Genomic DNA, 26,251 nt, shown 5'->3' with positions numbered 1-26,251 from the left:
TGGGTTGGTCACTCACACACTAGTCAGACTTTTGTGGATTTATTGGATGATTGTTTTCTGCAGCAGCATGTTCGAGAGGCAACCAGAGAAAGTAACACTCTTGATCTGGTTATCAGCAGTGATCATTCGTGTATTAAGAATTTGCAGATAAAGGAACCACTAGGTGGCAGTGATCACAGTGTGCTGAAGTGGGATTTACTCAAAGAGGTAACTACCGTCAGGGGTAAAGGAAAGGGTTTTTGCTTCCGTAAAGGGGAGTACAGTGGCCTCAGACAGTTTTTAAGTTCTGTACAGTGGGATCAACTGACGATGTTACAAACAGTAAATTCTAAGTGGGAAGCATTCACAGAATTAATCATGGAAGCTACTAGACTTTATATACCGATTAAGAAATATCGTTCAAGGTTTAGGCCTAAATGGTTATCAAATGAACTAATGAGACTCGTGACAGAGAAGGAAAATGCATGGGATGCATATAAATTATCAGGTGACGCAGAAGCCTGTGGCAGATATAAGCTAGTCTGTAATCAGGTCACAAAGGAGGTTCGGCAGGCAAAGGCGGATTATGAGAAATCTTTGGCAAAAGATGCTAAGAAAAACAGCAAGGATTTCTTTACTTATATAAACTCTAAAAGGAAGGGGATGAATATGATTGGTCCACCTGACATCAATGGTTCGACTGTAGATGATCCTGCTCAGATAGCAAACAAACTGAATGAGTATGTTGCATCTACATTCACACGTCAGGAATTATTACAATTTGAAAATAGAAGAAGGTTATCAAATTGTAGCAGTGTGCTTAATGATTTTGTAATAACTGAGAGCAAAGTGGAGGAGAAATTGTTGAAGTTAAACACAAGAAAGGCACCTGGGGTGGATGGGATCTATCCAGTTATTTTAAAGGAGGCGGCAAAGCAACTAAGCAAACCCTTAGCCATAATTATGAGAGCATCCTTGGACTCAGGGGAGGTTCCCACGGACTGGAGATGTGCAAATGTGTCCCCAATTCACAAAGGTGGATCGAATGGTGACACGAGTAATTACAGACCAGTTAGTTTAACTTCTGTTCCGGGTAAAATAATGGAGTCACTGGTTAAAGATGCATTGCAGGATCATCTAGACAAGACTGCAGCAATAATTCAAACACAGCATGGGTTTGTTAAGGGAAAGTCTTGTCTGACAAATTTGATTGGTTATTATGATGTGGTCACAAAGGAACTGGATGCAAAAAATAATTTTGATATCATATACTTGGATTTCAGGAAAGCTTTTGACACTGTTGCGCATGAAAGACTACTGTACAAATTGGAGCAGAATGGTATTAAGGGTAAGTTGCTACAATGGATAAAAGGATGGTAATCAATGGGTGCTGCTCTTCGTGGACTAATGTTATTAGTGGAGTCCCACAGGGTTCGGTGTTGGGTCCACTGTTGTTTTGTGTATTTATCAATGATATTGATGAAGGTATATCAGGCTTAATGTCGAAGTTTGCAGATGACACAAAGGTTGGCAGTGTGCTACTGCAACAGGATCTAGAAAATTTGGGCAGATGGGCTAAGAAGTGGCAACTGAAGTTCAACCTTGACAAATGCAAAGTACTGCATATGGGTAGAAGTAACCCCAGAGAAACGTACCAACTGTGTGGTACTACACTTAAGGTGGTAGAAAATGAAAAGACCTGGGAGTAATTGTGCAGTCAGATATGAAGTTTTCTGAGCAATGCAGACAGGCTGCTAGGGCGGGTCATGGGGTTTTGTCAATGATATATAGGAATTTTGCTAGCAGGGAAAAGGAGGCGATTGTCCCTCTGTATAAGGCAATGGTCAGGCCACGCCTTGAGTACTGCGTACAGGTCTGGAGGCCTCATTTTAGGAAGGATGTAGATTTGCTTGAGCGTGTACAGAGAAGAGCAACACGATTGGTGAGGGGAATGAAGGGATTCTCTTACCAAGAGAGGCTTAAGTTCTGCAAATTGCAGTGGCTGGAGACTAGGCACCTGCGCGGTGATCTGATTGAGGTCTATAAGGCCTTGAATGGGTTGAGCACGCTGAATTCTGATGGGATCCTTCCACTTGTTCAGATTACCAACCTACGGGGACATAAGTTCAAATTAAGAAAGGACAGATGTAGAATAGATGTGCGGAAATTTGCCTTTAGCCAGCGGGTGGTTAATTGCTGGAACAAACTTCCATCTGTCATTGTGGAAGTTGATAGGTTAAATAAATTTAAGGAGGAACTGGACAGGCATTTGGAGGGAATGGTGTGATTTTTTTTTTTTGGCTGATGCTGCATAAGCTCCTACACTTGCTTTCTTGCATCATGTGCCACTACTACTACTGCCAGGCAGAAACACTAGCTTAATGTTCGACAAATTTTGAATCTGGGGATGTGCAGGATAGTTATCAACTAACAATAAACTATTTTTCTTCTTTTTGAACAGTTTCTTATTCCAATCATTTACATATTGCCGAAAAAATATCCAAAGTCATCAAAGCTTTTTTGTTTGCAGTGTAATCCACAGGAACTTTCCTTACATTTTTGAAACACCAAGGGTTTTTTTTTTTTTTTATCAGTTCCTGTCATATTTGTGCTTACGAGTACCATCAAGCAAGCCTTTGATTTTAAATGTATTATCAGGTGTCAAATTATAAAACAGTCCTGTTTCATCAGTGTTGTAGATGTCTTCGTCATTGAAACCTTTACTGATTTTTGCCATTATTGGATTTGCAGATCGTGATTCTCCACAAACAATGTTATGTCGGTTTTTAATTTAAATCGATCTAGCCAACCGTTGTTGCATCCAAATTGTTTAGCAAATTTTTCTGCTTGAGCCTTCAAGAGTGAACTGTCTATTGAAAATCCAGCACTTCTTTGACGTCTGTAAACTCACACTTTCTAAATTATTTTTTCGGTTATGTTCTTTATTTTCCCACAATATCAATACACTTGAAGAGGTTTGTTTGTTATTTGGTTTTTAGGAGCATTAGCAACTAAGGCCATACTCTGACCTTTCCTCCGCATTTGGTGGTGATGGGCTTGAACCCCAGTCTAATCACGAAGCATGTGCTACACACTGCTGCTCCTTCCCACCTGGCTACAGAGGTGCCTCACTTGAAGAGGACAAAGCTTTTTACACCGCATTCTAACTCACGAATAATTTCCACTTTTTCGCAAATCGAGAGAGACTCTTTTGTTAGTAGACATGTTTCCAAAGGAAGGGTTCGTTTCAAACTGATTTTACTTTAAAAATGATAAAGTGATCTGCATACAAAATCCCAAAATAAATTTATGGTTCAGTGAATACAAGACAATCTGTAAATAGGGTAATGCAACAAGCGGAACACCAATGCAGTATTGTATAGCCCCTGTCCCAGGAGGACAAGGTCATAAAGCTAAGCCACCCTTTTCATATTAGTCTATTCTAAGAATTGGGTTTTTCCGTTATTTGGTTTTTAGGAGTATTAGCAACTAAGGCCATATTGCTCCCAGGATATGCAGTGGTGATGGGCTCGAACCCCAGTCTAATCAAGAAGCGTGTGCTACCACTGCCCACGGAGGTATATCTGTGTAGTATGCTCATTATAACCATAAGCAATTCTATGGGAATACATGCAAATTAGACTGTAATTTAATATGCCATCAATATAGAAGTTGTCTTAGACAACTTCTACATGCTCAGTAAAGAACCCTTCCTATGCAAATACATAAAAGGATCTCATTTTTAAGAGGTGTAGCTTGAGCTCAAGCTGGGTTAGTAATTTATTTGTTTTGGGAATTATAAAGTAATTTCATCTATTAATGGAAAGCATTTGTAATTCTAGATTGTTATAAACTGTTGTCTATTTGATTTGTCAGTCAATCATTTCAACCCATTCCAAATGCTGATCAGCTGGTGTTTTGGCCCTGTTAGTGTGTTGATAAGTAGCTATTTCAATCCTATCATATACCTATTTTCATAATGATATTGTGAATCTTTGTTTCTGTACCACTTGAGTTTTATTAACTCAATTAGAGTTGAAAATCACATTGTTTTGTATAGTTTGGCATGAATTTTTCATGTTAGGATGTAAAATTATATAATCAAAAAAAAAAATAATAATAAAGTTTACTTACCAAATGAATACCTTCCAGTCCAAACAGTTTCCAGAAACACATATTAGAAAAGAAAAATAAAATTTATTTATTAAATCTTACTCTACAAAAAAAAAAAAAGTGACCTTGTAACATAAATATGTTTATCTCCAACAAGTCAGAAAAATATCACACTTTACATTAGCAGAGGCATATGATGCAAGAAAGCAAGCTTATACAGCATTAGCCAAATAAAAAAAAAACTTTCCCATTTCACTCTGAATGTTTGTCTAGTTCTGTGACAGATGGAAGTTTGTTCCAGTAATCAACCACCCGCTGGCTAAAGGAAAACTTCCACACAGTTATTCTACAACTTTCTTTCCTCAATTTGAATTTATGTACCCTCTGGCAATTAATCTGAGCATACTCAATCAAATCACCTTGCAGGTGCCTAGTCTCCAGACACTGTAATTTGCAAAACTTAAGCCTTTATTCATAAGAGGAACCCTTTGTTCCATTCACTTATCTTGTTGCCCTTCTCTGTACTCGTTCCAGCAGCTCTATATCCTTCCTAAAATGAGGCCTGACGATTGCCTTATACAAGGGGATAATCACCTCCTTTTCCCTGCTAGGAAAATTTTTGTATATCATTGACAAGACACCATGAGCTATTCTTGCATCCTGTGTGCACTGCTCAATTACCCCCAGATCTTTTTCATTCTCTACCACACAGTTGATATGGTTACTGCTACCCATATGCAGTACTTTACATTAACATTTGTCAAACTTTAGTTGCCACCCCTCAGCCCAACTTTTCTAGATTCTGTTGCAGTAGTGCCATTAACAACCCTGCCAACCTAGACATTAAGTCTGATATACCATCATCAATACAGAAAACAACAATGGACCCTTGGGGACTCCACTAAGCACAGTTTCCATTGATTACCACTCTCTATCTTCTCCCACTCAACCATCCCTTTATCCACAGCAGTATCAAAAGAGTTCATAAGATCCAAGTATATGATATCAAAATTATTCTTTGTATCCACACCATAGTATCCAATCAAATTGGTGAGACAAGACTTCCCCTTAACAAACCTGTGCTGAGTCTGAACTATAACTCAAGTCTTGTCTAGATGATCCTGCAGTGCTTCCATTACTTTTCCTAGAAAAGAAGTTAAACTAACAGGTCTATAATTGCTTCTGTCAAGCTGGGGTTGAGTGGGAGAAGACAGATCATCCTTTGATCCTCCTTTATGAATTGGGGTCACATTTGCACATCTCCAGTCCATGGGGAACTCCCATAATTATGGCTAAGGGTTTGCTTAAACATAAGGAAAATTATATTTAGTTATATTAATCTTCAACAATTTCTCCTCCACTTTGCTCTGAGTTATTACAAAATCATTTAGCTCACTGGCATTTCTCTCCCTCAATAACTCCTCATGTTTAAATACAGATGCAAAATACTCATTCAGTTTTTAAGCTACCTGAGCAGGATCATCAACAGTAGAACCAACCTGATTCATCCCCTTCCTTCTAGAATTTACATAAGTAAAGAACTCTTTGCAACCTGATTACAGACCAGCTTATATCTGCAATAGGCTTCACTGTCACCTGTTAATTTATATGTATCCCGTGCATTTTTCTTCTTTGACACCCATAGTCACCTTTGCAAAAGGCATACTGAAATATAGTAAGTTGGCCAGAACTACTGATTTTGCCTCACGCTTCTCTTCTGCTAGTAGAAAGATCTCAAAAAGTGCTGCCACACTGTAGAGAGCCTTTTTTTTTTTCAAAGTTACACAAAAATTTGGTTTTGGCACTGCTTATAGCATAACCTTTCATATGGTCTCTTTATAGTTCTGCTATAATTAAATGGATAAATTTGATTCGATAGCTTTATTTTTCAAAGTATTATTCATCTAAATATAGAGAGTGTATCAGCAATTGATTTTTCCACATGCCAAAAAAGGCTGTTATTTGGTTTTTAGGAGCATTAGCAACTAAGGCCATATTGCTCTGGGATATGCGGTGGTCATTCCCTGACCTTTCAGCATCCTCCGTATTTGGTGGTGATGGGCTCGAACCCTGGGTCTAATCAAGAAGCGTGTGCTACGCACTGCTGCTCCTTCCCACCTGGCTACGGAGGTGGCAATTCAGCTAAGTAACATGCATCTTTTTATGAAAACATTATAATGTAATCATGGCCCTTCAATGCTTATTTATTTCATTATCATTTCCACATCAGCCATAATAATCCAGCACTGCCTTTAAAAGGAAGCTTCTGGATTATAATGTATATACTACAAAACTGCCCTTCAACACTGTCAACAGCAGCATTCCAGATGGGAGTTTGTGATCCATTTTGCATATAGATCTTAACTGCCACCAAATAAAATCCCCAGGCAGTCCATGCATTTAAATATGTTAACTCCTGACTCTTCTGAATGAGAATAAACATTTTATAACTGATGAAGCATATTTTTAGGTTTGTTAACAAGCAAAAACTCCCATCAACTACATCCAGCCTTAACTTCTTCACAAACAACTGTGACATATGCCACTATTTCCCCATGAATAATATTTTTATTGCAAGGATTAACCTGGTTTCATCATGAAACAACTTGTAACTATAAAATGGAGCAACTTCTCGTACCACCATAATTCTAATATATACAGCACTTTCCCAGTTGTCACATGCAAGGATATTACCTGATTTGGCAGCATATCACTTGTTTTTTTTTGTGGGGCTATGTGAAAAGCAAAAGATCTTCACTGATCACAATTGCAGTGTAAATGCTTCTCCATCCAATTATAGATAATATGTGCAATGTCCTCAACATTGGAGGACTGTATACAGAAATGTGGAAGTTACCTTGATGATGTATTTTCAAAAAATAAAATGCTCTTAAGTTTGCATATTTATAATTCCTTAAATATTAGTCACATAAATATTGCTAATGGAACTGATATTCAGGTGACACTTGCAAGTCAAGTGGAATGAATTTCAGTCATTCTTGCACCTTCACAATATTGGAACTTGTAATTGCAACCCTGGGTATACCCCTTCCATTATACTGGCTGCAGAAACACTGTAGCCAGTATAATGGAAGTGAGCATCCAAGTGTGACCCCTCTATGTCACCAGGCAGTACTAAGTGGTAGATGATTCATCAACTGGTGTAATACTACTAGTTTACTTATTACCCATGTTTAGTCTCCAGAGCAAAGCTCGCAGCAACCCCCATCTCTTCCATCATGCAGTATGACGGAATCATAGCAAGATCCAATCTTCCTTACATTTCGAGGGTACAGCTCTAAAATGGTGTTTGCAGGCTAGCTGCCAGATTGTCCCCTCAACTGAACCTATTGGAAACTCTCTAGGGGACATCCAGATCAGCTAGTGTATAATCTCACTGCCACTACTCTGCCAGATAGTGACTGAGTAATGTGTATGCAGGGGGGTTGGACATTGTTGAGGCCACATTATGTCAAGGAGTTGAGTATATTCTTGCCGTGTGTACTCCATACATATCCCTCCCATCTACTGAATGCACCACAAATACTCAAACTCATTTACAAAAAAGATCTAAACCTCCCAAACACTTCCTCATTCATTTTGCAAATATAACTGGTCTAAGTTGCACTCACTCTAAGCTCTATTTACTTTCTGACAGAATTCCAATTATTGGTTACCCTAATTATTCACTGTACAATTCCTTTCAAGGATAGTACTTGTGTATAAGTCCACTCTGATATTTCATGTCAAAGACTTAGTAATTTCCTTGCCTCTATCATTTTCCCAACTCCAATAATCAATTGGACTTCCTTACTCTGAAAATGGGGCTTAGAGGGGAACAGGTATCCTGTGTGTTATCAGACACTCAGCCTAAAACACTGATGAATCCAATATCTCTCTATTACAAAAGATTTAGGAGAAGTCCGGTTGGCCTGCCTCCCTAAAATCCACTCATGCACACCTTCTCGATGGTAAGTCCTGTTACGTCACTTAGGTGGCAACGAACGTGTAGAGTGGTTCTCTTCAAGACGCCTGGTCAGCATGAAGAGGAAAAGACCAAACCCTCCAGCATATGACGGCACAACAATACAAATGGCCCTCAGTCCCCAGCAGCTTTCACTCTCCCTCTTACGGCAGCGAGAGGATCAGAGGATGCTAAGAATCTCTGGGTACGACCGGGCCGCTGTGCATGGAAACTGAACTTGGCCTGTTATAACGTACGATCACTCATCGGTGAAGACAGGATATTAGAGCTGGAAAAGGAATTAGAAAATGTGAATTGGAATATAATCGGTTTGGCTGAAACAAGAAGAAGAAATGAATCACTTATAAGTTTATCAAGTGGAAATCTGCTGTACACCAATGGAAACAGTGAAAGTGGAGTTGGGTTTCTGGTCCATAAAGATTTAAAACAACATTTTGGAATTCAAAAGTACATCACCAAGGGTGTCAAGACTAATACTCATTTATACACCGAAATTGAGAGTCTTCTAGATGAGCAGAAAACCCACTACACTATTATTATGGGAGACTTCAATGCTAAGGTTGGAAAAAGGCAAAACAATGCAGAAAGAGGAACTATAGGAAATTTTGGAATTGGTGAAAGACTTGTGGAATTTGCAGAATCTCAAGGACTGTCAGTAATGAACACTTTTTTCAAGAAAAGGGTGGACATGGAAGAGTCCAAATGGATTAACAACTAATGAAATCGACTTCATCCTCTAACAGAAGATATATTGTGAATGATGTTACCGTCCTGAATAAGGTAAATGTTGGAAGTGATCACAGAATGGTAAGATGTAGGAAAGGAAAGGAAAGGAAAAAACTGACTCGAGTAAATAATACAAAGGTCTTTGAGATAACAGAGGAGGAGAAAAAGCAGTATGTACTGGAACTTAAGAACAAGTTTGAGCTTCTGCAGACTGCTCAGGACCAAGATATCGACGAGGAATATTACAACTTTCTGAAAGTGATAAAGCCCAAGAAACCTATAGGGAAACAGAAATCCAAAGAAGAAAAAATTAGTCAAGAAACACTTGTCATGATGAACCGAAGATGACAAATGAAGAGCAAGAAAAACACTGACAGGGAGAAAATTGAGTATACTGAGTTATGCAAAGCCATTAGGAAGAGACTCAGAGAGGACATAAGAAGATTTAACACAAGAAAAGTAGAACAAGCATTAAGGGAAAACAAAGGATTTAAATCAGCAGCCATGAGCAGTAATACAGAAAGACAAATGATACTGAAACTGAAGAATAGCGATGGTGCACTTATAAACAGTAGAGAAGGCATAATTCAAATAGCAGAAGACTACTATAGAGAATTATACAAGGAGCAAGTGAATGATACCAGCAGTGGGGAAGATGGATTGCAAAGTAGCAACACATACGACATACCCGATATTCTTCCTGATGAGGTACAACATGCATTGAAGAATCGGAAAGCCCCGGGGGAAGATGAAGTTACTGTAGAGTTGTTAAAATTGGGAGGAAAAGACATAACACAAAAACTGGCAAGGCTCTTCACAAAGTGCATTACAAAAGGTGTGCGCCTAAGCAGTGGAATAATGCAATCATAGTTTTGCTGCATAAGAAAGAAGATAAATCAGAAATTATAGACCAATTAGCTTGTTATCCCACATCTACAAGTTGTTCACAAGGGTCATTACTAACAGATTAGAAAGAATACTTGATGAGAATCAACTGAAAGAGCAAGCTGGCTTTAGGACAAGATTCTCAACTATGGATCACCTTCACGTAATATCACAGCTAATGGAGAAAGCAAATGAATATAAAACACCATTATGCCTGGCATTTGACTCCATACAGCAATGTTTCGAGCACTGGAAAGACAAGGCATAGCTACCCCATATATTATGATTTTGAAGAAAATATATGAGAGTGCTACTTCCTTTATTAGACTAGACAAAGACAGTAGGAAATTTAAAATCGAGAAAGGAGTTCGACAAGGAGACACAATATCTCTGAAGCTGTTTACTTCTGCCCTTGAGGAAGCTTTCAGACGATTAGACTGGTCGCAGAAAGGAGTCAATGTGAACGGAGAGTACCTAAACCATTTACAAATGACATTGTGGTCATAAGCCACGATCCCAAAGAATTAGAGGAAAATCTTAATCAGTTAGTAAGGATTTTGGACTAAAGATGAATATGGCTAAAACAAAAGTAATGAGGAACAAGTATGCCACGGAAAGGGAAATAATGATTGAACAAGCAGTAATTGAAAAGGTGGAGTCATATACTTATCTGGGACAAGTTATTAGCTGTCATAATGATAAATGGCTGGAAGTCAAGAGAAGAATAAATTTTGGTTGGATAGCATTCAGAAAATATAGTCACATACTGAAGAGCAATATCCCAGTTTGTCTGAAACGTAAAATAATGAATCAATGTATACTCCCCACCATGACTTATGGAAGTGAAACTTGGGCACTCACCAAAAGAATGGAAGAGAAGCTGAGAACTACACAGCAAAGAATGGAACGAATTATATTGGGAATCAGACTGTTAGATAAGAAGAGAAACACATGGATTAGGCATCAAACTCAAGTAAAGGACATTCTTATCAAAACTAAAGAACTAAAATGGTCTTGGGCAGGACACATAGCTCGAAGACATGATGACAGTTGTTGTTGTTGTGGTGTTTTTTTGGTGCAAGGGCAACTTAGGCCATATTGCACCTCCCAAATAAATTTATTTTACATACGGGAACTGCTTGTACAGCAGTTAAAAACGATCATACACTTTAATTTGTTTTAAATAGAGAAATAATTCAGAGAGATTTGCTTCTTTGCCTATGATGTTATTGAGAGACAAAGGTTGTTGCTGATCTGAGATGGAACTAAAAGCCATTAGTCGGGCATTGTTATACAAGCTACATTCGACAAGTATATGTTTTACTGTAAGTGGCTGTGAGCAGTTTGCACATTGAGGAGGATCATTCCCTGTAAGCAAATAGAGATGTGTGAGGTGAGTGTGACCTATTCGGATTCTGGCTAAGATTACTTCTTCTTTTCTATTTTTACGAAGGCTAGAAGTCCATAATTGTGGTTCAGATTTTATTTGAAATAGCTTGTTATTTGTTTGCATTTTCCACAGAAGTGTCCATTGTTCCATGCATGTTTTCTGAATTTTGTGTCTGTAATCAAGATATGGGACTAGATCATTTGTTGAGGCTATATTAGAAGGATGCTTTGCAGCATCATCTGCACATTCATTTCCTGGGATACCACTGTGGCCTGGGACCCAAGAAAAGATAACAGTTTGTTTATGCTCATGAAGCTGCATCAGCTTATGTTTTATGAGTTTTAATAAAGGATTGGTAGGTAAGGAAATACCATTCAAAGCTGTAATAGCACTTTGTGAATCGGTATATATTATACTTTTATTTATTGACAGCAGTGAGATGTTTTCAAGAGCAAGCTTGATGGCATGAAGCTCTGCGGTATAACTGCTACATTCGACTGGAAGTGAAAATGAGATAGTTGAATTAGGGAAGACAGCAGCTGCACCCACTTGATTGTCAGACTTTGAACCATCAGTATAGATCTTGGTGAATTCAGGGTACTTTTGTGTATGAGCATCATGTAGTTGTTGGATGTTAATATTTGCTATGGAACTTTTACCCCATTGCTCAAGGTATTCATGAGAAGAAAATGTGAGAGTAGACCATGGGGGATCTGGATCGTTTGATTCTCTGAGGATATTATCGAATTGGATGTTCCAGCTTTCTGCTAGAATCTGCAGTCTGATACCAGCAGGCTGAATTGTTCTGGGTTTATTTCTATAGTGAGTTTTCCACAGAGGATCATGCAGGAGTGGCCAAACAGGATGAGTAGGCAGGCTTTTAATTTTAGCTGAGTAATTCATCAGTAACATTTTTCTTCTGATGCTAAGTGGAGGTTCGTGAGCTTCAATGTAAAGACTTTGAACCGGTGATGTTCTGTATGCACCTAGGGCTAACCTAAGAGACCAATGTTGGATGGGCGCAAGACGCGCTAAGGTGCTTTCCCTAGCTGAGTCATAAACAGGTGCTCCGTAGTCTAACCGAGATCTAATTAGTGACTTATACAAGTGGAGCAGGGTACAGCGATCTGCACCCCAAGATGTACTGGAGATTACCCGGAGTATATTCATTTTCCTTGCGCATGAGGTTCTTAGATATTTTATGTGCTCCTGGAAATTTAATTTCTTATCAAAAATTAGCCCTAGGAGCCGAATACTGTTCACGATTGGTATAGGGTGATTGGCCAAGTGCAACTCGGGTTCAGGATGCATTCTGTGCTTTGTGCAGAAATGTATGGCTGTTGATTTGTGGCGTGACAGTCTGTATCCATTTTGTGCCATCCATAATTCAATGTTGTTTATGGATATTTGTAGATGCCTCTCGATATAGTTCATATTCTGGGAATGGCAGGATATGGTAAGGTCATCTGCATAGAGATATGAGTCAACTGTGTTTGGAATGCAGTTTGTAATATTGTTTATTCGTAGTGAGAACAGAGTGGCACTAAGAACAGAGCCCTGTGGGACTCCTTCTTCTTGTATATATGTTTGAGATAAAACCTGCCGGTACTTAACTTGGAAAGACCTATGTCGAAGAAAGCTTTGAATAAAATATGGTAAGTGCCCTCTCATATGAATAGAATGGAGATCTCTTAGGATGCCGTATCGCCATGTGGTATCGAAAGCCTTCTCTATGTCAAGGCATATCATGACGAGATGTTGATTTCTGATGAATGCATTTCTTATGTTGGATTCGGCTTTGGTCATGAGGTCTAGGGATGATCTGTTCTTTCGAAAACCAAACTGATTATTACTGATTATGTTTCGGGATTCAAGATATCATGTGAGACGATGGTGAACCATTTTTTCCAAAGCCTTACTCAAGCAGCTGGTAAGAGAAATTGGTCTATAATTGTGTGGAATCGAGTGATCTTTTCCAGGTTTCGGTATAGCTATTATATAAGAATGTTGCCAGGAGGTCGGAAATATATGTTCTGAGAATATCCGATTGTAAAGTTTAAGCAATAAAGATAGTGATTTCTGATTGAGATGTTGAAGCATTATATAGTAAATTCCGTCAGGGCCAGGAGCACTGTTTCTTGAGGTATACAAAACTTCTTTCAGTTCAGAAATTGTTAGTGGCTGGTTATAGGGTAAATGGCAGTTAGCTTTGAAGTTCAGTTTCCTTTTCTCTATTCCGGCTTTAATTTTTTGGAAAGACTGTTGATATGCACTTGAGGCAGATAATTCACAGAACACAGTTCCTAAGGCATTGGCAATCTCTCCAGGAGAGGAGATCTCCTTCCCATTCCAGTTAATAATAGGAGAAGGTGGTACATGATATTTTCCACTTAGCTTCTTTATTTTTTCCCAGATTATTCGGGTATCAGTATCTTTGTTGATTGAGGAGGCGAATTTTATCCATGAATCTTTTTTGGCCTTTCGCCGGATGAAACGAGCTTTGGCTCTCAGTTTCTTGTAGTTAATAAGGTTGGCAGTGGTGGGATATTTGCGGAAGGTATTCCAATGCTGCATTTTTTTCCTTTTTCGCTTTATTGCAATCACCATTCCACCAGTGATTGGTATGCCGATGCTTTCTTATTTGAGACTTTGGGATGGCTGTTGTTGCAGCTGTTAGTATCTGCTTTGTAATATATTCGGTGGCAGCGTCAATAGGAAAAGACGTAATAATATCCTCATCAAAAGATACATGATTGGTAAATTTTGTCCAGTTTGCTTTGGAAAATTTCCATTGAGTTTTTGTTTGCGTTTGTTTGAAATGGGTGGATTGAATGCTACAAATCAGCGGAAAGTGATCGCTGTTTAGAGGATTGTCGTGTACTGTCCATTCTATGGTTGGGAACAGGATCGGAGAGCAGATTGAGAGATCGATAGCAGTGCTTGACCCAGTAGGAAAATGGATGTAGGTGGGTAAGCCAGTGTTCAACAGTGTCAGATTCTCTCTATCAAGTAGCATTTCAATAAGTTCGCCACGTCCATCTGAGACCAGTGAACCCCACAATGGATTATGTCCATTAAAATCGCCTAATAGACAGATTGGAGATGGTAATTGAGAAATAAGGTTTTCCAGATCCTGAAATGTGCATGGATGGTTTGGCGGAAGATATATCGAGACCACTGTCAATGTAATACCGATAACTATACGGGTTGCAACAGCTTCTAATGGTGTTTTCAAAGGAATCTGCCTGGAAGGGACTCTTGATTCCACAAGAACAGCTACTCCTCCATGAGGACTGTTAGTTTCAGATCGATCTTTTCTGAAGATGGTATAATTTTTGACTGAAACGGAGACTTGTGGTGTTAAATTGGTTTCTTGTAAGCACATAGCAGCGGGTTTGAAATGGTGAATTAATTCATAAATATCGTCAATACTGCTGCGAAAACCTCTGCAATTCCACTGTATGATCTGTTCCATTATTTAGTTCTGTGGGTGGAAGTTGAGTCTGTCTGTTTTTTGTGGGTGGCTTGTTTACCTCTTTCGAGTTTTAATTTTTCTTTTCTTAAAAAAGTAGGGCGTTCTGAGTCATTAATTTCTTCCATATCTCCATTTGCATGTATTTCCAGCAGATCCTGATTAGTTATGTCATCAGTGTCCATGCTTGATATATGAGATTGCTTTGCCTCAACAGGATCTGGTTTCTGTAAATTATCTACTGTTTGAGAACGGGGAGGTGTCTGGGATGGAACTGTTAGTGGTGTATTACTGCATTGGTCTACTACGTTTGGTGGAGATGGGTGTTCATTGGATAGGACTAACCGAGCCCAGTTGGAGATCGATGTGTCTGGAGGAATGGTCACTTCAGTCTGACATGCTACTGATTGGTGACTGTGTGTAGCAGTAGCATAGGTGTGTTTCGGCATACTTAATTTTACTTGTTTTCTTGCCTCTTGATAGGAAACCTTATTTTCAATTTTATATTTTTGTATTTTTTTCCCCAACTTCCAGAGGTCGCAGTCTTTGGAATAAGCGGGATGGTTGCCTTTGCAATTCGGACACTGTGGAGTTGGTGCCTTACATTCTGTTTGTGTATGAGTTTTACACCCACAGTTTGCACAAGTTGCATCTCCACGGCATGCTATCTGGGAATGGCCAAATTTCTGGCATTTGAAACATCTTAGAGGGTTCGGGATATAGGGCCGAACGCGACAGTTTAAATATCCTGCCTTGACTGAAGATGGTAGATTTGGAGAACTGAATGTTAAAATTATACTCCGGGTAGGGACTAAATTGCCATCTTTTCGGATCATGATCCTTTTTGCTTGAGTGACGTTTTGTTCTTTAAGTTCTTGAACTATTTCATCTTCGGGGACGTTCAATAAATCCCATTCAGTGATCACTCCCTTTGAAGAATTGAGGGTGGTGTGTGGTGTGATTTGAACTGGGATTCCACTCAAGGTTGTCAGACGTAGTAGTAGCTCAGAATGTCTAGAATTGGTGGTCTCTATTAACAAATCTCCAGATTGAAGACGTTTCACCATTTTTGGTGAACCTGCAGCATGTTCTAGGCATCTCTGAATGGTGAAGGGGGAGAGCTTGCCGACAGGTTGCGTTGACAGAGAATGTATAATCAGGAAGGCTGGTAATTCCTGTCTGCCAGTGTCTTTCTTCATTCTCTTTGAGATAGAGGAGTCATGGTCAGTGTCATGTGTCTCATTTAATTGAGAGCTCTTCGGCTCTAAGCGTGGAAAATCACTTGTTTCCATCTCTGCTCCTTTTAGCCCCGGGGGTTGTCTTATCCCCCAGGTTACCAGCCCCGCCACGTGGAGGCAGGAGCGGTGCCACCAGTGACCAAGCGGTTGTAGAAGTTAGTTGTTTGTTATTAGTAAAATATATATACTAAATAAAGAAAGGTTGTTTTCCTTTCTGTGTTCTTACTTAATACTTTAAGCACAGAACAACTGGAAGTAAATTAAATAGAAAAAGACACTAGAAATCAAATAAAACTTTTTCTTTAATAAGAGCACTCTATAGATCACTGAGAAAATCGCTTGTCACTATCGCTTGGCACTCAGGGCCACATGATGACAGATGGACTAAGAAAATAACAGAATGGTACCCAAGAGGAGCTAGAAGAAAACCTGGAAGACAAAGGCGGAGATGGATAGATGAAATTCATGAGTTTTTGGGTAGTAAATGGAGGGCCAGTGCTCAAAACAGAAGGAACTGGAAAGTTGCTGGAGAGGCCTTCATCCTGCAGTGGACTGAAAATGGCTGATGATGATGACTGAAAATTTATGGGGGATTTGTCTCCCTTGAAGCTGCAAGTCCAGTTTACCAGAGTTTCAGATGAACCCTCTGAACTCAAAAAGCAAGATCAAGAAGTAGGGGTGGAAAAAGAGAGACAGACAGGTTTTTCCCCTGTGCAGCATCTTCAGTTTTTAGAGAGAAAATGAAATTTTCTTCTTAAGTTTATCAAATGCAGCACTAGCCTCAGAATAATTTATAAGAAGTTGGAAAATATGCTGTTTTTCCCCCCTAGATTTCTTGTTTTACTGTAAAAACTTAGCACAGTTGGGGAAAATCAGAAATTCTGAATAAAGCCACATCTTGAGTACTGCATACACGAGTACAGAAAAGGGCAACAATATTGTTTAAAGGAACAAAGGGGTGCTCTTACCAAGAAAGGCTTCAGTTTGCTGTATAAGCTTGCATCATTTGGCACTGCTAAAGAGACTGCACAAGCATTTCGTAAATAAAATCAGAAATACAGGGTGTCCATAAATGATGTTTCCGATTTTGATATTTTTTTTTATTCAGAATTACTTCAAGCTACACCATGAAACACATACCAGCTGAAAGTTCTATGTGGGCACCATGAGTAACTCGAACGATATCATAGCAATATTCAATCTCCTGCCACACACTGTGCTTCATTTCGCAATCAATTTTACCAAAGGCCTTCAGCTCCTGCAGTGGAGGAATGTACACATTGTCCCACGAAAAGAAATCCTATAACAACAGATTTTGTTGCATCAAATGCTAACACCCAGAATGCAAAACTGGCAGTCGAGTGGCAATTTATAAAAAAAAACTTATTGAATTGATCTTTCAGCAATTCTGAAACATCATTTACGGACACCCTGTATATGCTTAAAAACTGTTAGCTAGAATAGAATGACTTCATTTTGTAGATTGAAAGGTAACGATTATCAAGGACAAATCAAGAAGCAAGGTGAGTAATGTGCAATGTAGGGAAAAATGAAATCCAGGGTTTGTCTACATGGACTGTGGTTGTTGTTTCTATTCGTTTTATGGTATTTTGGCCATATTCAGTATATATTACAAGTTTGCAGGGGGCTAAAAAATCCAAAATAACTAACACAAAGGAAATCCGAGGCTTATGCTGCACCAGCAAAAAAATTCACAAGTTACCCCGAGACCGAAGTAGAAAGGAATCGGCAAAAATGATGATATCCAGCTCAGGACTTGTGTTTGTAGGACCACAGATCCAAAAAGCTGGGATACAAAAATTAAATCTCGAAACATAATTATGGGGACAGTTCAGTTGAAATTTCAAGTTGCCTAGGAAATAAAATTAAGTTAAGCTTCTTCATTGGAGGCTCAAATTGTGAACATTAACCTACTGAGGAGTAATTTTGATCCCCAACTTTTTTTCACTTCAGTCCAAAACTATTCTGTGTTCACTCCCGAGTAACTCAGTACTTTCCAAAATAAAGTAAATTTTTGATACAGTTTTCTCTATTAAAAATTTGACAAGTCCATCTACATTGACTACAGTAAAAATGTTTTTCAAAGTTGGCAACATCTGGTATATGTTTCACAACTGCCAACAGGCTAATAATGGTGGGTAAATAAATACCTGATCTATATATACAATAATAACTGCTTCCAGTTTGTCAGAACCAGATTTTATAATTTTTACAGGAGAAGAAGCAGTATTAACCATCCCTTCCTATCTTCAGTTAAGGAATGCAAAAGTAGCTTACCAGACAGAATATAATTTCTCCTGAATTTTTAGTTGGGAAAAAATTCTATTCAAATATCATTTAAGTAAATTTGTTAAATAGGTGAAATTCAGATATAAAGAGGCCCACTCAATAAGATAAAAAGTTATTTTTGAGACACATCTATAAAAAAAAAAACTCTGCAGAGAAGTTACAGGTGCAGGTCTCAGAATTACTTATCACTGTTCTTTGAATGGTAAAAATTCTAAAAAAAGACTTGGTACTGATCTTTCTTCAACCTCAGGGGTGCTGGTCAACTTTATGACTCATTTCTCTCTCATGTCACCATTTACTGGAATAAAAAAATATTATGAGAGAGCCACAACACCAAATTAATTATTTGGTGTGATAGCTCGTGACTGTTTTCATATAACTGCCAGCAAACTAATAATGGGAACCAAATGCTTCAACTTTGCAAGAGGTGGCTTACAAAACTTTTAAATTCTTTACACAGTATCTGAGCACCATTAATGCCCAAACCCTTTGTATCTAATTTGCAGGAAGAAATAAAAATAGCTCAAGTCATCCTTGCTACTTTAGTTTAAAAGTTTTCTAATATCTGAATCAAAAATGTCACGTGTTGAGCATTACTGTCTTAGATAATCAAATCTTAATATGTCTCCTACACAACATCCAAGATAGTCAGAAAAGATCCAATGTAATCAGCAATGGCTGCCAGAGTTTACTGAAATGAGCCTCTCTTTTGGGTTATTTTGACTCTTTCAAGTATATAATAAAAAACAAAGATAAAATAAATCTAACTGGATTATATATGCATGACACAGCATTCAACTATTATATAGAGCTGAATTTGAGTTTTTCTATCAAAATCTTTTCTCAAAATTAAAAACAACTGATTTTTTGGGAAAATTATTTCCAAGCTCTGGAAAACAGAGCCTGAATCTGAAAAAAAAAAAAAAAAAAAATTAATTACTGTAATCTAATTCAGCTAAAAAAAATACACTAAACAATTAATGCAAGAGAAAGATTCCTATTCCTGAAGTCCACTATACATACCATCTCTGACCAACATTCACAATTGAATGATACAAAATCCACAACGTGAGCATTGCAATCATGTTGGCAGCACCTGTTATACAGATAACCACAGAAACAGCCAATCCTATTGAAGCAAAGAGATCAAGATAGAAATCGATGTTTTCTGTTTTTACCAGCCAAAGAAGTGATGGTACATGAGTAACAGCTTGGAAATTGATCCCACCTGCACGAGCTTTTACCTACAATTATGATAAAAAAATGTCAGAAACAAAATTACCTTGTATTAACATTATTACTACCCAACCCCCTTTATAACTCAAAGGAAGGTTAACAAAAATTATAATATCAATTAACCACCACTCAAAAAGTCAGCAGCATTGCATGCACATTCAAACTTGCCTATTTTTTTTCTAATCAACCATTCATCTAAATTACCTTTATTTTTTCATCATACCTTACAGTCAAGATCAAAATAATCTATTTTATCTGGTACACCATTCTTGGCATATATATGCTTTGCAACATCAAAAAAAATAAATTTGGCTGTATCTGTAAACAGTGTTCTAATGGGCATCTATGAGAGCTTGAGGTGTAGGGTAGATGCCCTCGAAGAAATTAATGAGGGGCCCCGTCAAGCTCACTCCTGGGCATCAGCCAACACAGAATGTGCTGGTCCCACAGGAGTTAGTTATTGTTGGTGACTATTATCAGGGAGACGGAATAGGACCAGGGGCAAAAGTTGATGAAGTTGTAAAGCATATATAATTTTTTAAGGGAACAAAAGGTGATATTGTTATACACGTTAGCACCAATGACATTAAGAGTATGAGATCTGCAGATTGACTTAACAAGTGCAGGTCAGTTTGCAAAAACGTCGTGAGTTAGGTTAAATTTGAAAGTGTCTGCAATTCTGCCCAGACACAATAGGAAGGAGTACATGATGAGAGCCTTGTCAATCAATTCGGCCCAGGGTAGAATTTTTTTTGGCATGGAATACACTTAAATAGGAAGGATGCAAGAATATTTGCTGATGCTATCATGGCGGTGTTAGGTGGGTCGGAAAACTGCTAGCTTGGGGGGAATTCACAGACTAAAAGGTTAAAAGTAGCTGCAGGCAGAGGTGAAGGTGATTCTTGCACTACTTTTCTTAGAATAAGCAGCGGCTTCAGGGACTGATGGCAGTCATATCAATGCTAGCAGTAGTAGTGGCGCAAGAAACCAAGTGTATATGAGCTTATATAGCATCAGCCAAAAAAAAAAAATAATCACACAATTCCCTCCTATCAACTTCCACTACAACAGATGGAAGTTTGTTCCAGCAATTAACCACCCACTGGCTAAACGCAAATTTCCGCACATCTATCTTTTCTTAATTTGAATTTATGCTCCCTTAGGTTCGTAATCTGAACAAGTGAAGGATCCCATCAGAATTCAGCGTGCTCAACCCATTCAAGGCCTTATACACCTCAATCAGATCACCACGCAGGTGCCTAGTCTCCAGCCACTGCAATTTGCAGAACTTAAGCTTCTCTTGGTAAGAGGATCCCTTCATTCCCTTCACCAATCTTGTTGCTCTTCTCTGTACACGCTCAAGTAAATCTACATCCTTCCTAAAATGAGGCCTACAGACCTGTACGCAGTACTCAAGGCATGGCCTAACCATTGCCTTATACAGAGGGACAATCACCTCCTTTTCCCTGCTAGCAAAATTCCTATATATCAGTGACAAAACCCCAGGCAGCCTGTCTGCATTGCTCAGAAAACTTCATATCTGACTGCACAATTACTCCCAGGTCTTTTTCATTTTCTACCACCTTAAGTGTAGTACCACACAGTTGGTACTTTGCATTTGTCAAGGTTAAACTTCAGTTGCCACTTCTTAGCCCATCCAGGTTATAATAAATAAGGAGTAGGGAGGAGAAAAGAAAGCAAAACACTAGTTGGAAAATCTAACAAGCGAGAGAACTTGAAGCCCGAAGGAAGCCCAACCTGCACCGACAAGGGGAAAAAGAAAAGAACGTAGGTAATGTACAAGTGGCTATTAGATAGCTACTTAAAAGAATAAATACTTATGTCACCGATATGAAACATAGCAGTAAACATATTAACAAATTACACTGCATAAGCAGAGAGTAAAATATACAGTATTTACAAAATAAGTAATTAAAATCTTAGCTGAAAAACCAGTCAACCAATAAATTAACAGACACAAAAAGAACTCACCCAAGGCAAAACCAATAAATACTGTACAAATAAATTAGTTAACCAAATCAAAAACAATTCTAAGTATAACAAATCAAGTATTAAACAATAATTAATGAATATGCAGAGAAAATGTCTCTGTACAAAAATAATCTAATCTATATACATAACCAGCAAGTGCAAAGCTGCGAAAAACAAAACTTGTTTCAAATAACAAGACGTGGCACAACATGTTGGAAACTATTCTTTGGATGTCAAAAAAACCAAAGAAATTACTATAACATTTCCTGCAGAAGCCACAACTTTCTTTTTTGGGTAGTAGCAATGACGTCGATATCATCCACCATTATCACCCTGTGCAGAAACTCACCAACCATCCATTGCAGTTCCTGACAAACCTCTGTGCAAACTTGCTGTTACTCAGGTGTGAATAGTCTTTGCATATGGCACAAACATGTGCCATATGCAAATGGTCATGGAGAATACCATGTGTGCTTCATACTGACATTCACTCTACTATTATACAATAATCTTCTCTTATGATTACAGAAGCAGTGTTTATGATTTCTGTGGTGACAGCAGTGGTTGGAGCTCCAGGCACTGCTAACTGTTGTGATTGAATCACATCCATCTTTAAACATTCTAAACCACCTGTGAGCTCCACTATAAACCTCTTAACATTTCATACATGTCACCTGATATTTTCTTCAAAGAGAAACAAAATTTGAGAGCGACACTGTTCTTCAAATGTTACAGCAGGCATAAACCTGACCAACAACCAAGGTCACACAAGTCAACTGCAGCTTAGATAAAAACAGTACAGTTGTTCAGGAAAAATTATGATCATTCTTCATTGAACAGCCCTCATATGTGAAATAAAATGAACTTACAAAAATGCAGAACTAAAATAATTAGTTTAAGTCTAAACACTTCATGGCACCTAAACAAAAAAAAATTTGTAATTATTACATTAATATCACATGAAGTTAATAATATAGTTTATTAAGCTATTTGCCTACATTACCACACATTAAAGTAACCTGTCAGCTATCTTACCAATACCCATTAACAGACCATGCTGTTGGGGGAAACAGAAAAAGGTTACAATTACATTTATAATTAGCAATATTACAATTTGCAAATTATGATTCGAAATTATTAAGTTGCCTTCACAATAGGAAATCTAAGGTAAATATAAATGGATTAAATTCTTACCTGCTGACAGGTTCCTCTTGCCAATGTTCCCAGAAACTTGACGTGCATACTGGCAAGAAGGCACTGCCAGCAGGTAATTTATAGGTGAGTGATTAACTCCATTAGCCAACAGGATAGTGTCAAGTTTTTATCCTGGATCCACGGGTGAACTTTGCACATCAGGGTTGGTGTGCAGGGAGAGTATCAGCAAGACACTTTAACATAGGCAAACAGCCTAAATGAAAACAACCACATAGCATCCTTCCCTAACTGAATAACAGGGTTAAATTTTACTTTTTTCAATTGTCCTGTATACGGTTTACATTGGTAAATATCCAAAAATTCAGTTTTACTTTGTTATTCATTTATTTTTCTTAGGTTGATAGGTCACTCAAATAACCAAAACAACCTCATACTGTGTCAGTTATGGCAGATTTCCTGTCTTTAGTAAAATGCTGCACTCCATTTTGCAGACACATATCAGGAAACACGGAAGCATAATAATTTTGGGAACTTCTCTATAGAAGTTAGTGACAAATGTTTTAAATTAACTTATTTCTCTATTTACTTAATTAGAAAGTAGGCAAGCAGAGCCGTGCCAAGGCGAACGAGGCTCTTGCCTCACATGAAAAGCTGAAAGGGCTGCAAAAAGAAAGAACTCTTAATTGCCAACGTTGCCATCATTAACAGTAGGGTGCAATTTTTCATTCTTGCCTTAGGTACTAAAATGGCTCGGCATGGTCCTGTAGACAAGTAATGTTTCAAACATGCAGAACACAAGGTGTGATCAAAAAGTTCAAGGACTGGCTTTGTATCTTGAAATTCCAGTATCATAACAAGTGGAAACATGTTCAGGGACTCATCTAGGCATACTACTGAAATTATCTGCAGTCAGTCTGAGTTAGCAAGGCTAAACATTTCACTTCATTAAAATGACCAATTTCCCTGAACATCAATTTTTTTTTTCCCAAATTAAGGAAAACTGCAATATGAATCTATGAAATGTTAAAAACAGCTTTGGAGGGAAGATGATATGTGTTGCTTGAAGACTTTCCAGTGGTTAACAAAGTTTTAAGAGGACTACTTTTCCATCGCGGATGATTCTCATTCTGGTTGCCCTTCAACTTCAGAAACCACAAAGATTTGATCCCTCGTGTTTGTGATCTGGGCAGGAGTGATTAACAGTTAAATATCTGTGAAACTCATGGTGAAACTGGTATTTCTTATAACCCATCAATCAATTTTAGCACAAAGCTTGGAATGCAATGTGTTTTAGCCAGATTTGTGCTTTGCACATCCTCACTGATGATTACACAGACAGCAACAGGTTTGCGCATGTCAGGATCTTTGCCAACATACTGCAGATGACCCATACTTTGTTTCTTCCATCATTACTGGTGATGAATTAGCATAGGCATATGATGCAAGAAAGCAAGCTCATACAGCATCAACCAAAAAAAACTTCCCATTTCACCCATCCATTCGCTCCAAAAGTTTGTCCACTTCTTCCTTGAAATTTATTTAAGCTATCAACTTCCACAACAACAGAAGTTTGTTCTACCAATCAACTACTCGCTGGCTAAAGGCAAATTTCCATACATCTATTCGAGAACTGTCTTTCCTCAATTTCAGTTTATGCCCCCTCAGGTTTGTAACTGAGCAAGAATCCCATCAGCATTGAGCCTGCTCAACCCATTCAAAGCTTTATACACCTCAATCAGCTCACCTCGCAGGTGCCGCTATTAGAGCACCCCTTTGTTGCCCTTCTCTGTACTTGTTCGACATCTTTCCTAAAATGAGGCTTCCAGACCTGTACGCAGTACTCAGGGGTGGCCTGACCATTGCCTTATACAAGGCAATAATCACCTCCTTATCCCTGCATATCATTCAGGTGCATGACTATGGTCCAGAAAACAAAAGCCGACTCCTCTAAACAAAAGATTCAGCCTTCACCGAGCTCAATCAAATGTAGTAGCATGTGAATGAGCTTATGCAGCATCAGCCAAAAAAAAAAAAAAAAAAAAAAATCACACCATTCCCTCCAAATGCCTGTCCAGTTTCTTCTTAAATTTATTTAACCTATCAACTTCCACAAATGTGAAAATCATGCTTATATTTTGTGTCACTCAGAGCATTGTTCATTGTGAATTTATCCCACATGGTCAAAGAGTGAACTCAATGTTATTTGGAAAAGGTAGGCTTGAGAGAATTGGCACTTGAATCCTAACAATACTCCTGCATATGTGGTGCTTTCCCCCATAATTTACCATACACAGCAGATTTAGCTCTCTGTGATTTTTTTTTTCATCACTCAAGCTTAAAGTCTCCTTGAAAAGCCACATATTTTCAACAATTGAGAAAATTATTCGTAACTCAACATAACAACCCTCAGTAAATCAAAAAGAAACCTTATCAGAATGCTTACGGATGTTGCAAAAGTGTTGAAATCTGTGTATACAGTATCAAGAAGACTAGTTCAAAAGAAATCCACCCAAACAGGCAGTAAGCTTCGTATTTTCCAAATATTAGTTCAGTCCCTGAACCTTTTGATAACACCTTGTAATAAGAACAATGTTCTTTTGTTAGTTTCAATAAGTATAATCAACCTATTTCTAGCAAACTGCATTTCACAAATTCTCTTAGAAAAAAAAAAAAAATTTAATTCACAGAATTTTTGTAGGAAATCTCACCTCAGATAAAAACAGTGAAACAGGCATTAATCCATTACCACCTAGGAGATATTTATTTTGATGGAAAGCAATCAAAAAGGCCACACCTGGTTACAGTAATATAAATAAGAATATAAACATTCTTTTTTATACACTTCAAAATAAAAATGCATTATTATCTAGAATCATACCACTATTCAATCAAAATAAACTTCCACAAAACAAAAATAAATGATCAATCTGGTATGAGGCAATACTGCAGTTAAACAAACAAAAACAATTAGACTACTGAACTCTAATGTGCTGTTTTGCAAATCAAACAAATAATTAGCTAAAGATTTACCATTACTGTTTTAACCAACTACTCCACATTTACAACCTTATCCTCCATCTCAAACTATTCTTTATCAAAGTGCACTTTTCCCCAAGGAACAATAGCATGAGAAATTGTCAGTTACACTAGGCTGAAATCTTATTCTAGCCAATAGTTTGTAAGTTCCCAGAAGTTACAGTCTACTAATTTTTTTTTTTTTTTAAATTTAGTAGACTTCATAAGTTTTGTCAATTAAGCTGTATGTAGGTGGAAAACCATTAATGGCAGAAAGGCTCACATCAGTTTTGTCAATTAAGCTATATGTAGGTGGAAAACCATTAATGGCAGAAAGGCTCACATCTGGTGAGTATGGGCTTGGCACATCCAGGGTCCTGAGCCTGGATATCATCATTCTTCTCTTTTTTGGCAATTCCTTTCTACTTCTCTCTCTCAATAGATATATTTTTTGGTTGGTTGAGCATAAGCCTCAGGCTTCCTTGCATCATATGGATTTTAATAATAATAAAAAGGTAAAACTTGAATGTATACTATCCAATCATGCAGAAATACAAAGTGCAAAAAAAAAAAAAAAAAAAATAATAATAACTTGTTCCAAAAACTACCATCAGGGAATGACTGATATTGTGTGCACCAGAATGCATATGTAACATTAGCATTAGTTGAAGCATATGATGCAAGAAAGCAAGCTTATATAGCATCAGCCAAAAAAAAAAAAAAAAAAAAAAACCCTTCCCATTTCATCCATCCAG

The 26,251-nt window shown here is 37.9% G+C and overlaps 1 protein-coding gene across 1 annotated transcript in view; it reads right to left on the bottom strand.

Annotated features, from left to right (window-relative positions):
• LOC150078338 (lipase maturation factor 1-like) overlaps positions 1 to 26,251 on the bottom strand; it is a 69,573-nt gene that overhangs the window by 28,494 nt on the left and 14,828 nt on the right. The window contains 3 exon segments of the mRNA XM_090384184.1: positions 4,114 to 4,124; positions 19,122 to 19,342; positions 25,190 to 25,275. Coding sequence (XP_090240310.1) covers positions 4,114 to 4,124; positions 19,122 to 19,342; positions 25,190 to 25,275 — 318 coding nt within the window.

This window comes from Mastigoproctus giganteus, chromosome 11 (genome assembly GCF_048544385.1).
Source record: "Mastigoproctus giganteus isolate SK-2022 chromosome 11, ASM4854438v1, whole genome shotgun sequence".
In the NCBI taxonomy this organism is placed as follows: domain Eukaryota; kingdom Metazoa; phylum Arthropoda; class Arachnida; order Uropygi; family Thelyphonidae; genus Mastigoproctus; species Mastigoproctus giganteus.
The sequence above is the reverse complement of the archived record's forward strand: the minus strand, read 5'-3'. Positions and strand labels throughout refer to the sequence as shown.